General features: G+C 37.9%; 3 protein-coding genes across 5 annotated transcripts in view; all 3 read left to right on the forward strand.

The window, feature by feature from the left end:
• LOC104725863 (glutamate synthase 1 [NADH], chloroplastic-like) overlaps positions 1 to 3,819 on the forward strand; it is an 11,721-nt gene extending 7,902 nt beyond the window's left edge. The window contains exons 17-22 of one of the 2 annotated variants that reach the window (XM_010444608.2): positions 351 to 1,373; positions 1,709 to 1,977; positions 2,069 to 2,374; positions 2,474 to 2,741; positions 2,862 to 3,119; positions 3,209 to 3,819. In XM_010444608.2, the coding sequence (XP_010442910.1) occupies positions 351 to 1,373; positions 1,709 to 1,977; positions 2,069 to 2,374; positions 2,474 to 2,741; positions 2,862 to 3,119; positions 3,209 to 3,466 (2,382 nt within the window). In that variant the 3' untranslated portion in view covers positions 3,467 to 3,819. Of the gene's footprint in view, positions 1 to 48; positions 1,374 to 1,708; positions 1,978 to 2,068; positions 2,375 to 2,473; positions 2,742 to 2,861; positions 3,120 to 3,208 lie in introns of both variants that reach the window. The other variant, XM_010444607.2, reaches the window with a different exon arrangement.
• On the forward strand, positions 4,008 to 6,331 carry LOC104725864 (acyl-CoA-binding domain-containing protein 1-like). Its single transcript, XM_010444609.2, has 6 exons — positions 4,008 to 4,755; positions 5,109 to 5,211; positions 5,338 to 5,429; positions 5,636 to 5,727; positions 5,819 to 5,916; positions 6,000 to 6,331. The coding sequence occupies exons 1-6, from the start codon at positions 4,301 to 4,303 to the stop codon at positions 6,174 to 6,176; spliced, it is 1,017 nt and encodes a 338-aa protein (XP_010442911.1). The 5' UTR covers positions 4,008 to 4,300; the 3' UTR covers positions 6,177 to 6,331.
• On the forward strand, positions 7,159 to 11,487 carry LOC104725865 (importin subunit beta-1). 2 transcript variants are annotated; one of them, XR_002034201.1, is made up of 4 exons: positions 7,159 to 7,301; positions 7,844 to 10,268; positions 10,358 to 10,693; positions 10,830 to 11,487. XR_002034201.1 is itself a non-coding variant. In XM_010444610.2 (3 exons), the coding sequence occupies exons 2-3, from the start codon at positions 7,855 to 7,857 to the stop codon at positions 10,554 to 10,556; spliced, it is 2,613 nt and encodes an 870-aa protein (XP_010442912.1). In that variant the 5' UTR covers positions 7,159 to 7,301; positions 7,844 to 7,854; the 3' UTR covers positions 10,557 to 10,822. The 2 variants fall into 2 exon arrangements, 1 of the variants encoding a protein (XP_010442912.1); XM_010444610.2 differs by lacking the exon at positions 10,830 to 11,487 and having other exon boundaries at positions 10,358 to 10,822.

The following is a 15,307-nucleotide window of genomic DNA, read 5'->3' on the forward strand; positions in this document are numbered from 1 at the left end:
TCTTCTTTATGCTTGCTGAGGAAGTTAGGGAGATCATGGCTGGACTTGGTTTCAGAACTGTCACTGAGATGATTGGTCGTGCAGATATGCTTGAACTTGACAGGGAAGTTGTCAAGAACAATGATAAGTTGGAGAACATTGATCTCTCTCTTTTGCTCAGACCTGCTGCTGAGATTCGTCCTGGGGCTGCTCAGTACTGTGTCCAGAAACAAGATCACGGGTTAGACATGGCTCTGGATCAAGAGCTGATTGCTTTGTCAAAATCTGCTCTGGAGAAAGCTCTTCCGGTTTACATTGAGACTCCTATCTGCAACGTTAACCGCGCTGTTGGGACAATGTTGAGCCATGAGGTAACCAAACGTTACCACTTGGCTGGGCTTCCAAAGGATACAATTCATATTAAGTTCACAGGAAGTGCTGGTCAGAGTCTTGGAGCTTTCTTGTGTCCGGGAATTATGTTAGAACTTGAGGGCGATAGCAACGACTATGTTGGAAAAGGTCTCTCCGGAGGTAAAGTTGTTGTCTACCCTCCAAAAGGAAGCAGCTTTGATCCAAAGGAAAATATTGTTATTGGTAATGTAGCACTTTACGGGGCCACTAGTGGTGAAGCATATTTCAATGGGATGGCTGCTGAAAGGTTCTCTGTTCGTAATTCTGGTGCTAAAGCCGTAGTTGAAGGTGTTGGTGATCACGGCTGTGAATACATGACTGGTGGTACTGTTGTGGTTCTTGGAAAGACTGGTAGAAACTTTGCTGCTGGTATGAGTGGAGGGATTGCTTATGTCCTTGATGTGGACGGAAAGTTTCACACCAGATGCAATCCTGAACTAGTTGATCTGGATAAAGTGGAAGATGAGGAGGACAAAATGACACTCAAAATGATGATCCAGCAACATCAACGACACACCAACAGCCAACTTGCTCAAGACGTTCTTGCAGACTTTGAGAATTTGCTACTCAAGTTTATCAAGGTCTTCCCAAGAGATTACAAACGTGTTTTGTCGGCCATGAAACATGAAGAAGTATCCAAGCAAGCAATAGAGCGTGCTTCTGAGGAAGCTGATGAGATGGAAGAGAAAGAACTCGAGGAGAAAGACGCCTTTGTTGAGCTGAAGAACATGGCAGCTGCTTCTTCTAAAGAGGAGATGTCAGGAAATGGAGTGGCAGCTGAAGCTCCGAAGAAACCTTCTAAGGTAGATGATGCTGTTAAACACCGTGGTTTCATTGCTTATGAGCGTGAAGGAGTTAAGTACAGAGATCCCAATGTTCGTCTTAATGACTGGAACGAAGTCATGGAGGAATCAAAACCTGGACCGCTCCTTACAACTCAGTCAGCACGATGTATGGATTGTGGAACTCCATTCTGCCACCAGGTGAATATCTGTTAGCCTCTCTTTTTTTCCTTTCTAAGTTGTCTTCTTACAGCTTATATTTTAGTAATTTATGCGCATGGTTTCTTTTTTAAAAAGCTTATTGTATTTGCTTTCTTTTTTTGCCTGATTTTTGGTTTGTTTTTTATTTACATGACCCGCAATTTTTTTTTAAAAAGCTCATTATTTTAAAGATATCTAGTAACTGAATATCATCATCGATGGTAATTTGGTATTCAAATTATATGTAAACACAAACTTATTTTTAAAAGTAAAATGCAACTTGGCATTTTATAAATGGATGCTCTCTAACATTTTTTGTTTTTGAAAATTTACAGGAGACCTCTGGATGCCCTCTTGGTAACAAGATTCCTGAATTCAATGAACTTGTCTACCAGAACAGATGGCAAGAAGCGTTGAATCGTCTACTTGAGACAAACAACTTCCCGGAATTTACTGGGCGGGTTTGCCCTGCACCATGTGAAGGTTCTTGTGTTCTTGGAATAATCGAGAATCCTGTTTCCATCAAAAGCATTGAATGTTCTATTATAGATAAAGCTTTTGAGGAAGGATGGATGATACCAAGACCTCCTCTCAAGAGAACAGGGTATACTTCTTGAGTCTATTATCTTACCAAACACTTTTATCTTTTACTGTTGTGAGTCTTGATTTTACATATTTTGCTTATTGATTTGCAGGAAAAAAGTAGCTATTATTGGAAGTGGACCGGCTGGATTGGCTGCGGCTGACCAGCTGAACAAAATGGGCCACTCAGTAACAGTGTATGAGCGCTCTGACAGAATTGGTGGGCTTATGATGTATGGAGTCCCAAACATGAAGACCGACAAAATTGACATTGTTCAAAGGCGGGTTGATCTTATGACCAAAGAAGGTATCAACTTTGTGGTCAATGCAAATATTGGAAAAGACCCGTCTTACTCACTTGATGGGCTTAAGGAAGAGAATGATGCAATTGTTCTTGCTGTTGGTTCCACAAAACCAAGGTACTTTTCTTTTTAAAGATTGGAAATTCCTATTTGTATGACCAGAAATATAAACAGATTATAATCTAACTGAGACATTGTTGGGTTTCAATTTTGCAGAGATCTTCCAGTGCCTGGTCGTGATCTATCTGGTGTTCACTTTGCCATGGAGTTTCTTCATGCAAACACCAAAAGCTTGCTTGATAGTAATCTTGAGGATGGCAATTACATTTCTGCAAAGGGCAAAAAGGTTGTTGTAATTGGTGGAGGTGATACCGGCACAGATTGTATCGGAACATCTATCCGCCATGGATGCAGCAACATTGTAAACCTAGAGCTTCTTCCTCAGCCACCTGTCACGAGAGCTCCTGGAAATCCTTGGCCACAGGTTTGTTTCAGATTTCTATACTCGAATCATTTTAGCAACTTTTTCATAGGTCAGAAAACTTTTGAGTTGGTATGGATATTGTGTTTTTACTGAGCTTCCTTGTATTGGTTATGACTACAGTGGCCTCGTGTATTCCGTATTGACTACGGACATCAAGAAGCTGCCACCAAATTTGGAAAAGATCCTAGAACTTATGAGGTCTTAACCAAGCGGTTCATTGGAGATGACAATGGAAACGTCAAAGGGCTTGAAATTGTGAGAGTGAGTTGGGAGAAGGATGAAACCGGGAGGTTCCAATTCAAGGAGATCGAAGGTTCCGAGGAAATAATTGAAGCGGACCTCGTCTTCTTGGCCATGGGTTTCCTTGGACCTGAGCCAGTAAGTGATTGTCATTGTCTTTACCCTCTTCTTCTACATTGTGGTAATGATTGTGAACCAATGGCTTTGTTTTTTTTTTGTTCTTACAGACACTGGCTGAGAAGCTAGGACTCGAATGCGACAACAGGTCGAACTTTAAGGCAGAGTATGGCCGGTTCTCAACAACCGTGGAAGGTGTTTTTGCAGCAGGAGATTGTCGCAGAGGCCAGTCTTTGGTTGTTTGGGCCATCTCTGAAGGACGTCAAGCTGCATCTCAGGTTGACAAATTCCTCAGCAAAAACGATGATGACGAAGACGCCAAGTTACGGCAAGGACTTAACCAAATGAAGCACAATATCAGTAACTGAGGTAAAAGAAGCCTTTACTCATCTGAAGCAAAAGTCGAGAGGAAAGACCACAGATTTTGCTCTCATTGAGACAGAGAGGCGAAAAGGACCGACTTATGGCAGAGATGATGAAGGGAGAAGAGTTGCAAAAAAAACCGAATTTGATGGTTTAGAAAGCTTAGGTTGTTTTTGTTTATTATCGTCCATAAAAGTAATAATGATTTCTAAGTACATTATTCTCTTAGTAGGATTTTTTCAGTAGCTTTGTTTTGGTAAAGCTTTCTGAATTGAAGGCCCTTTGGCTTTTTTTGTTCTACGGCTGTTTCTGAGTTTGAATTTTAAAGAATGGTAATGCATAGTTCCTTTTTCTTGCATTTGCTCTCTTTGTTTTCATTTCGTGTTATTATGGTGTGGAGGATACTGTAAAAAAAGTATGCAACTATTCAACTTAAACATAGCAAGCGTAATTTAACACAGCTGAGGTTAAGAAAACGATCAAGATACGTAAATACAAAAAGTGAAACTTTTATAAGTCAACAATTTAAGGTCTGGGTTTGGGCAAATGGGTCTAAAAATCTTACGTGTGGTTCCTCTTTTGTTGTATCTCGTCTTCAACAAAAGACAATCCCAGAAAGAGAAAACCAAAAAGTGTAATTAAAAAAAAAACAAACAAACAAATTGAGGAGTGAAGCGGTGAAAACAAGAGGAAAAGGTGGCTCCTTTTTGTTTCTGGAGATGCGTTTTGCAGTGACTCTTCATTGATTTGTAGGGCTTCTCTACTCAGATTTCGAGTTGGGTTTGTTTGAATCTCAGTAAAGTTTTCATCTTTATTAGAAATTTTCCGATTTGGGGGAAATGGATGATTGGTATCAGCTTGCACAGTCTGGAATCATAGGTTTGATCTTCGCTTACCTTCTCGCTAAGCTAATCTCTATCCTCGTCGCGTTTAAAGGCGAGAATCTCTCACTCACTCGCGACCACACGACTGAATCGGAGTATGAGAGCTTGCGCAAGGTCGAATCTTCAACCGGGATTGGCGGCGAGACAGAGTCTCTTGTGGCTGAGCAAGGTAGTTTGAGAGGTGATGATGAAGACGAAGATGATGATTGGGAAGGTGTTGAAAGTACAGAACTTGATGAGGCATTTAGTGCTGCTACGGCTTTTGTCGCTGCTGCTGCATCTGACAGGCTTTCTCAGAAAGTATCAAATGAGTTGCAGCTTCAGCTTTATGGATTCTATAAGATTGCTACTGAAGGACCTTGTACTGCTCCTCAACCATCAGCTCTCAAAATGACTGCTCGGGCCAAGTGGTTTGTCTCAGACACACTCTCATTTCTATGTTTTGACTGCGAACTTGATTGATTGTCATGTTCACTTGTGATGTACTGATGATTCATTATCTATCTTGATGTCACCAAGTTCGTATCTTGCATTCCCTAAGTGTCGAAAAGGATTGCTTTTGTTGTTGTATTGATTGGTAATCTGATTTATATTTCTTGACTTGTGATGTACTGATGATTCTCCATCGTAGGTGTATCTTGCATTGTGAAAGCATAGAAAAGGATTGCTTTTGTTGTTGTTACTGATTGGTAATTTATGGGTTATGCTGCAGATTTGGTCATAGAAATGCATTTTTGATTGACTGAGACCTGTTGTGTTTTAGGCAAGCATGGAAGAAATTGGGTGCTATGCCTCCTGAAGAAGCAATGGAGAAGTATATCGATCTTGTTACTCAATTGTATCCAGCTTGGGTAGAAGGTGGCTCGGTTAGTTTGTCTTTACCCTTTTGTTACATTTCGTCAAACTGTTTGTGAATGATCTGTTTCATTTCTTGAATATTTGAATATCTATCTTGATTTCCTGGCTTGTTCTGCTTTGTTGCGGAATTTTAGAAAAAAAGAAATCGTAGTGGTGATGCTGCAGCAGGCCCAATGGGACCGGTGTTTAGCTCATTGGTGTACGAAGAGGAATCCGAAAATGAGTTGTAAGGTTTCTAAGCAATTTAGTTACAATTTTCTGATATCTTTGAACTTTTATTTCCGTAAAGATCACTAGAGACTAGATCAGAGAAGGATTGTATATATCATAACACTCACCTTAGGTAGATCAAAGAATCATATGGTAATTTTAATCATAGTCAAAACTCTGGTCATTTTTGCGTCTTTAACTCTTATGTCTTTTATGTTCCAGGAAGATTGATGCCATACACGGCTTTGCTAGAGAAGGAGAAGTCGAGAATCTATTGAAGTGCTTAGAAAATGGCATACCTGTAAATGCAAGAGGTTAGTAGTCGCTAATTTATAGTATCATTTTCACAAATGTGTAGATTTGCTTTGGAAAATTCACGGTAACTCCATCCTTGAGTTATGTCAGATAGTGAAGGTCGAACACCGCTTCATTGGGCTATAGACCGTGGCCATCTGAACGTTGCTAAAGCTCTAATTGATCAGAATGCTGATGTGAATGCTAAAGTAAATAAACCCCTAAACCATTTCATTCCTTCAAAAATACAGTTCTGTGGGATGTGTTTTAAATTTGACAAACGTTTGTGTAGGACAATGAAGGCCAAACCTCTCTACACTACGCTGTTGTCTGCGAAAGAGAAGCAATCGCCGAGTTCTTAGTGAAGCAGAAAGCTGATACAACCATTAAAGATGACGAAGGAAACTCGCCTCTTGATCTCTGTGAATCAGAGTGGCCTTGGATGCGAGAGAAGATAGATTCCAATTAATGTGTGTCAAATCAATGTCTCAAAAACTAGATGCTTTGTTTTTCTTCTGAATCTTTGCTTCCTCCTAAATCAATGTTATGACAAAACAAGTACAACAACACACATTAACATATACACACAAGTAACTAAGTTTTATTGGTTACTATATTACAACACACAGAGAAGAAGAGATCATCATCATAGCACAATAATAATAAAGAAAGCTGTTTTATGTGACAGCAATGCTAAAAAGTTTAAAATGATGGTTCGTGGCCCTTCTCTGATTTTTTTTTTCCAGCTATCTTAATCATTATGAATTTTCATATCTGTAAAATTAATTTTTGTTGATTGCTTCTCAAATTTAGTATTTTTCTTATAAATAAATAAATGTATTATTTTTGTACCTTTGGAAGAAAAAGAAAGAAAGAAACAACCAAAAAACAATCTGGACCGTTGATGTCAGGAAATCGAAAAGATGAGAATATTTGAAGGTGGGGGTTCAGATAAGGACCACCCAACACACGATGTACGACATAACCTCTCCAGATATTACAAAATTCTTTTTCCTAATTACCAAAAAAATATTATATTTTTTATTTCATATATTGGTAATTTCCTATATCGTTTTTAAAATAAAATAAAAATTAGGATACCGATACACTGAACAATCCCTAAATATACGATTGGAAACAAATTTTCAAATTTAAAAGATTTACACAATTATTTTAAAAAAAGATTTATACAGTTTTTTATATTGGATAATTTAGGGAAAAAAGTCTTTGGTATATATATTTAAAATTTAATATAATACACTTAAACAAACTCTAAATCTTTGATTAAGATTAAAAATATACATTTATATAATGGAAAATAAATTTAAAATTTAAATGATTAACATAATTATAAAAAAAGAAGAAGATTTACATAATAAATACAGTAATTGTTTTTAAAAAAAGTTGAATACTTATAATAATACATCTTCACATCTTATTCTTCTCTCTCTCTCTCTCTCTTACCTTTTTCGCTGGAACTGTTTTTTTTTTTTCCTTCTCTCTCTCTCTCTCTCTTCCGTCTCTGGGCTTCTAGGGTTTGTCCTCACAGTCTTCGATTTGCCGCTTTATCCGATCACCGCCGCCGATATTTTAGGTAAAAAATCCTTCTTCCTTCACTTCATCTATTCAACTTTCTCCTAAAAGATCCCATCTCCTGATTCATTACTTCCCAATTCGCTTTTTATGATTCGATCTCGATTTCATTTAGTCATTGATTTTTTTTTTTTTTTGAAGTTCGTTTCGATTTGTTCATTGTGTTTTTTGTTAGGATTTTGAACTCGTTCGTATCTGAGATTAAGCAGCTTCTAGATTTTATTGATTTATTTGTTCTTAAGTTGATTTGGTCTTTGTTAGTAAAACTTGGTTGATTTCTTTGTATATTCGATTTCGTGCTCGGATCTGTTGTTTTTGCTGTTTCAATCGACTTTTGTAGTCTTTTAACTCTGTGCATAGCTCTTCTTTGTAGTTTGATTGATCCATGACGTTTTTGTTTGTTTAGTTTAGTCGTCGGCGATAGTGATTTAGGCAGTTTTGGGTTTTTTTTGATTCGAGCGAGTCTCTTGTTGTTCTTGGGAATTAGGTATGATGAGGAAGTTATTTTCAGTTTTAGCTAATTCTGTTGTGTTGGTTTTGCAGATTAAAAACATATGGCAATGGAGGTTACCCAGTTGCTCATTAATGCTCAGTCGATTGATGGAACTGTACGTAAACACGCTGAAGAAAGTCTCAAACAGTTTCAAGAGCAAAACCTTGCAGGTTTCTTGTTGTCTCTTGCTGGAGAGCTTGCGAATGATGAGAAGCCAGTTGATAGCAGGAAATTAGCCGGTTTAGTCCTAAAAAATGCTCTTGATGCTAAGGAACAACACAGGAAGTATGAGCTTGTTCAGAGATGGTTGGCTCTAGACATGTCAACAAAGTCCCAGATCAGAGCTTTCTTGTTGAAGACACTTTCGTCCCCTGTACCCGATGTTCGCTCAACTGCATCTCAGGTCATCGCCAAGGTTGCAGGTATTGAGTTGCCGCAGAAGCAGTGGCCTGAGCTCGTAGTATCTCTTCTCTCCAATATTCACCAGTTACCAGCTCATGTCAAGCAAGCCACTTTGGAGACTCTTGGATACCTTTGTGAGGAAGTGTCACCTGACGTTGTCGAACAGGAGCATGTAAATAAGATACTCACGGCTGTTGTTCAGGGTATGAATGCTGCTGAAGGTAATAATGATGTTAGACTTGCTGCAACCCGTGCTTTATACATGGCTCTGGGATTCGCTCAAGCAAATTTCAACAATGACATGGAGCGTGATTATATCATGAGAGTTGTGTGTGAAGCAACCCTGTCCCCTGAGGTGAAAATTAGGCAGGCGGCTTTTGAGTGTTTGGTATCTATTGCTTCCACATACTATGAAAAGTTGGCGCATTATATTCAAGATATATTCAACATCACAGCTAAGGCTGTAAGAGAAGATGACGAGTCTGTTGCTCTACAGGCAATTGAATTCTGGAGTTCCATTTGTGACGAAGAGATTGACATCTTAGAAGAATATGGTGGTGAGTTCGCTGGGGATTCTGATGTTCCATGCTTTTATTTTACTAAGCAGGCTCTCCCTGGGCTTGTGCCTCTACTGCTGGAAACTCTTCTTAAGCAAGAAGAAGATCAAGATTTGGATGAAGGGGCTTGGAATATTGCAATGGCAGGTGGGACATGCCTCGGTTTGGTTGCTAAGGCAGTTGGTGATGACATTGTACCACATGTCATGCCGTTTATTGAAGAGAAAATATCAAAGCCTGACTGGAGAGAGCGGGAAGCTGCAACCTATGCTTTCGGTTCCATTTTGGAAGGCCCTTCGGCAGATAGGTTGATGGCGATTGTTAACGCAGCGTTAACATTTATGCTCAATGCTCTAACAAATGACCCAAGCAACCATGTGAAAGACACAACTGCATGGACCCTTGGTCGGATATTTGAGTTCCTTCATGGTTCAACAATCGAGACACCAATAATTACCCAGGCAAACTGCCAGCAGATTATCACAGTACTGATCCAGACCATGAAGGATGCGCCCAATGTTGCCGAGAAGGCTTGTGGGGCTCTATACTTCCTTGCTCAAGGCTATGAGGATATTGGCCCCAATTCTCCATTAACACCATACTTCCAGGAAATTATTCAGTCACTTCTTTCTGTTGCACACAGAGATGATGCAACTGAATCACGCTTGCGGACTGCAGCTTATGAGGCGTTGAATGAAGTTGTCAGGTGTTCGACTGATGAAACGTCGACCATGGTTCTGCAATTAGTACCTGTGATAATGTTGGAGCTTCACAATACTTTGGAAGGGGAAAAACTTTCTATGGACGAGAGGGAGAAACAAAACGAGCTGCAGGGACTTCTATGCGGATGCTTGCAGGTCATCATACAGAAATTGGGATCTGAACCAACCAAGTATATGTTCATGCAGTCTGCAGACCAAATGATGGGACTTTTCCTGAGGGTGTTTGGCTGTAGAAGTGCAACTGCACATGAGGAAGCCATGCTTGCCATTGGCGCTCTTGCTTATGCAGCAGGTCCTGATTTCGCCAAATACATGCCTGAGTTTTACAAGTACCTAGAAATGGGTCTTCAAAACTTTGAAGAATACCAAGTATGTGCTGTTACTGTGGGTGTTGTTGGAGATGTCTGCAGAGCATTGGAGGACAAGGTTTTTCCTTATTGCGACGGGATTATGACGCAGCTTCTGAAAGATTTGTCGAGCAACCAGTTGCACCGATCGGTGAAACCACCGATATTTTCCTGTTTTGGTGACATAGCACTTGCCATCGGTGAGGATTTTGAGAAGTACCTGAGGTATTCAATGCCGATGCTTCAGAGCGCCGCAGAATTATCTGCTCACTCATCTGGAGCTGATGATGAAATGATGGAGTACACAAACTCATTGAGAAACGGGATCCTTGAGGCTTATTCAGGAATATTTCAAGGTTTCAAAAATTCTCCCAAAACCCAGCTCCTGATTCCTTTTGCACCCCATATCCTCCAATTTTTGGACAGTATATACATGGAGAAAGACATGTAAGTTTTTTTCAACCCAACTGAATTATATAGTAGTAGTGGTAAGTTGGTAACAGTTGTTTAATTTTGTTATAAATGTTGTGTGACAGGGACGAGGTGGTGATGAAGACAGCGATTGGGGTCTTAGGAGATTTAGCGGATACACTAGGGAGTCATGTGGGTGGTTTGATACAACAGTCAGTGTCAAGTAAAGAGTTCTTAAACGAATGTTTGTCTTCTGACGACCACACAATTAAAGAAGCAGCTGAATGGGCGAAGCATGCCATTACCCGTGCCATTTCTGTTTGAAGGCTCTTCTTTGCCTATAAGAAAGAAAAAAAGAAAATTCCTTTTGCTTTTTTAGTAAAGTCTGCATGCATCTCTGGGTGGGTTGAGTCGGTCGGGGAGGGTAGAGCTGCAACAGCCGAGTCACATCAGCATCATCATCATCATCATCATCATTATCATCAGTTTCATTTGCATCATCAGCATTACCGGGGGTCAGTCAGGGAACCATTTGAGTCGAGGATGGGGGAATGATGAGTTTTGGGTAAATAATGAAACTGGAGGAGTCGCGGGTGNTCATCATCATCATCAGTTTCATTTGCATCATCAGCATTACTGGGGTCAGTCAGGGAATCATTGAGTCGAGGATGGGGGAATGATGAGTTTTGGGTAAATAATGAAACTGGAGGAGTCGCGGGTGAAACTTTCCCGGGTTAGGAAAGCCCCGGGAGTAGGAAGAAGAGGAGTTGTGGTCGTTTTCTGGTGGGTTTGGGGACAAAGTTATACCAAAAAAAGGTTTCATCGAACATCATAATACATTCAGCAAAATTGTTTTTCTTTTTCTCTCATATGTTCGTTCTTCAACCCCTTGAGGAGGGAAGGTCTCATGTTTTTATCAAGTGGGGGCATTATTAGAGGACAATCCCTTGATTTTTTTTTTTTCTTCTTCTTCTTCTTTATTATTTGGTTAGTTGCAGTCTTTGCATCATCATTTTGTCTTTTGGGGGTTTGTATGTTTGATTAAAAGCATTATTTACATTTTATTTTTATATGAAAAAGTTTCACATGTCTATATCTTCCCTTGCTATATGCAGTTTAGGGGTTTTGCATACACACTGTTTTTGTTTATATATGATGTCACATACAGGAACGTTATATTACTATATGGTGTCATGTCTTAGGGTCTTCAAGAAGAGGTCCACATATATTTGAATACAATGAACTGTTTTCAATCTTTTAGATTCCATCATTTGATTGGCTCGAACTATATGGGAAAGGTCACATGTTAATAGGAGAAAATGTCCTGCCTTACTCTGCTTCCAAAGAGTCAAGTTAAGAAGAAGAAATCACGCTGCTTTCAAAAGTTTATGATACCTCAATTTTGATTGTTTGTATTAAGATTTTACGTTTTCAAATGATCCTTTTATTAGTCGTTCTAAACAAAGGCCAAATGCAACACATAAATCAGTGTTCGAAACAAACTAAACCATAAGTTATGGTTTAGATTTTATGTTTTGCATGTTAAGATTCGATATTGTTTAAATTAGTTTCTGAAGTCTCGAACACTATTATGATGTGAAAGTCATTACACAAATCTTCTTCTAAATTGATCAAGGTGAGGAACGATAGTTCGACTTCATTGCGATGACATACTCATCAAGATCAACATCCAAGAGAAATAGGACACGCCACTCTCACTGGAAGAAAAGATCGGTGGTAATTAGAAAAAGGTATTTTCTATTGTCAAAAGACTGTCCAGCAGTACACACAAGAAAAAACGAATATGAGAAAAATACATTTATGTCGTCCGCTGCGATTTTTTTCATATTCATATAATATCATTTACGGCGTGAATACTTTATGTTGAGACTTTAAACTCAATACCACCCAAAGATACACGATATGACTTATGGGAGTCGTCAGCTGGAAACTAACAAAATATGTGAAAGATCTTTGACGGTCCATATCTCCCGAAAATGCTTTACCAAAAGAAACAATTACTATCAATAAATCCATGAACTTTTTTTTTTTTTTTTGTCGTCTGATAAAATCAAAGTCTGGATAGTTTTAATTCTATCAATAAATCCATGAACATTTTGTGAGAAAAATGAGCTCCAATTTTTATGATAAGGTTCTGTTGATAGAATTAAAACTACACTTAATTATGAGGTGGAGTTATTTAAAACTACATTTAAAACGAAGGAAATATTTAAGAAACTAGTGAAAACTGTGAAATTATTAGTTTTATATTTAAACTTTAGACGTACATTTTCGTCGTCTGAATTTCAGAGTAGTCGACGACATTGGACAACAAACATACATTATTACCCAATAAAACACATTTAGTGGTTCATTAGTTTAATTATTAATCACTCTTTTTAAACGCAACATATGATTGCCGACACATTGATTTTGTTTTCCTACTCATGTTTTCCCTTTATTCCCATTTTCTTTGTGAATTCATGCATATTCTTAAACTATCTTTATACATAATCTGTGTGGCTTCGGACGGAAGGGTTATTGTGTATGTACATTGTGTTAATTAGCTTGTTAGGTAAAGACTATAATAGTCCCAAACTCCCAACGATTTTGTTTACGCAATTTAGTAGTTTTGTTGGATGTGTGTAGTCTATTTTAGTTTTATGACTTTAATCACATATATACGTATACAAGTAATATAACCTGTTGAGAAAGTAGAGAGCCACACCATTTTCTTTTATGAAACATCTAGAAGGGATGATTTATTTAAGATAAGGATAACTAAATAAAAATAATAAGAGAGTGGAAAATGTAGATTAAAAGACTTCTTCATGAATCCAAGAATGTGATGGTGTCTATAAAAGTTTGTTAGGAATGTGAGACCATATGTTCTATAACCATTGATATTGTGAGTTTATTTTTTAGGGTAAATGCTCTTCGATTATCTGAGATGTAGTAGAAATGTAGAATTATGGGATTTATCATTTAGGTCATAAATAATATGAGAAACGATGCTTATTAGTATAAAATAAGATTTTGGGGGATAGTGGTCTCTCACTGTAATGGGTCACTTAAAAAGGAGCACTTCTCTGATGCATTTACAGGCCACTCGCTATGTCTGTCTCAATCTTTAGTTGACTTCTTATAAAGTTGTTGAAGGCCGCAATGGAAGGATTAGTTCCACTATTTCTCTTTATCTGTATCAAATCAATTTAGTAGTGTTTGGTACCACGGATTTTTAAATCTGCCCTAACCATCTTTTGTTGACTTCTTAATTAATTATTTACCAAAATCCACTTGGGAAATACTAGTTTATTTCTCTGTCTAGAAGTTGTGTCTACCATGTTGGTTTAAGCAAGTGATTTTTTTTTACTAATTTAGTCTACATTTATTTACCGCAAAGAAAATATATATGTTTCTTTATATATGAATTTTAACTTATAATTCCTTATTCCATATGCATGTCTACTATGCTGATCATCCATGTTCAAGTATTTAACTGTATGATCAGTGTTCCAAAATCATCCGTCACAAAAAGGTTTTACAAATAATTAACGCATTGTGTGTTCAAAGTTTGGGTATTTGTAAGGACTTTGTCTGAAAAGCATGTACCCTTGATACAAAACTTCGCTTTCGTTTAAATGCATTAACAGCATTAAAACTAACAATAATTACGTACGAGTTTGGTATGATTCCATCTTGCTTTTCGATAATGGACCCTATTATCTTAGCAGAATTCAATTTCCAATAAAACTTTGCGTCGATAAGTAGACTTATGATCACACGTGGTACACTCATCGAATACATTACAGCTGTGTGGGAAAAAGTAGTGAAAACAATGGGCTTAAAAGTTAAATCATGTAGATAAAAATTGTCATGTAACCAAATGAAACTTTTTATTTTACAACAAATATTGGTTTTGACTAAATTCATCTAGAATAAAACAGCACTAATTAGAAATACGAACTATCATAGAGATAGTGTTTAGAGAACCCGGTTTGATTAGCAGCAACAACCGATTTGAATGGTATAAGGAAAAACGATTTTAGAAGAAAATAAAAATAAGAGAGAATGATTTGAAATTTTCAAGTAAAATAAAACCTACATATAAATAAATTTTACCAATATTATATATATATATATATAGATATTCAAAGTAAAACAATACTAGGATCATATGTGAAAGAAATACTTATAAGGCCATCTTTAACGGGAGAACATTATGGGTGTTCTAAGCCCAATAAAATAATAAATAAACTGAACAGTGGTCTTAGAACAGATTTTTGGGTTTTCAATTAAAACAGATTTTAGCCCAGTTCTGTGATCACATGGCAGTACGTGAATGGTTGAGTTTTTTTTGCAATTGAGACAATTTTTCATTTCTCTTCCTCTTCCAAATAGCATCTAGGTTTTCGAAGAGAAAGAGACAAAACGGCGAAAGCTTCGATTTCTACATCTTCGCCGACTAAGGTTAGTATTCCGGCCAAAAGTGTCTCTGCTTTGCTCTCAGTTCTCTGTTATGCTGAGTTTGGAGTTGAGATTCCTGTCACTCGAGGCTCTTTCTCTTATCTCAGGGTTGAATTAGGGGATTTTATAGCCTTTATTGCTGCTGGGAATATTCTGCTTGAGGCTATTGTTGGTGCTGCTGGATTAGGGAGGTCATGGTCTTCGTATCTAGCTAGTTTGGTCAAGAATGATTCTGATTATTTCCGGATTAAAGTCGATTCCTTTGCTAAAGGGTTTGATCTTCTTGATCCGGTTGCNGATTTCTACATCTTCGCCGACTAAGGTTAGTATTCCGGCCAAAAGTGTCTCTGCTTTGCTCTCAGTTCTCTGTTATGCTGAGTTTGGAGTTGAGATTCCTGTCGCTGGAGGCTCTTTCTCTTATCTTAGGGTTGAATTAGGGGATTTTATAGCCTTTATTGCTGCTGGGAATATATTGCTTGAGGCTATTGTTGGTGTTGCTGGATTAGGAAGGTCATGGTCTTCGTATCTACCTAGTTTGGTCAAGAATGATTCTGATTATTTCCGGATTAAAGTCGATTCCTTTGCTAAAGGGTTTGATCTTCTTGATC

Source organism: Camelina sativa, chromosome 11, assembly GCF_000633955.1.
Source record: "Camelina sativa cultivar DH55 chromosome 11, Cs, whole genome shotgun sequence".
In the NCBI taxonomy this organism is placed as follows: Eukaryota; Viridiplantae; Streptophyta; class Magnoliopsida; order Brassicales; family Brassicaceae; genus Camelina; species Camelina sativa.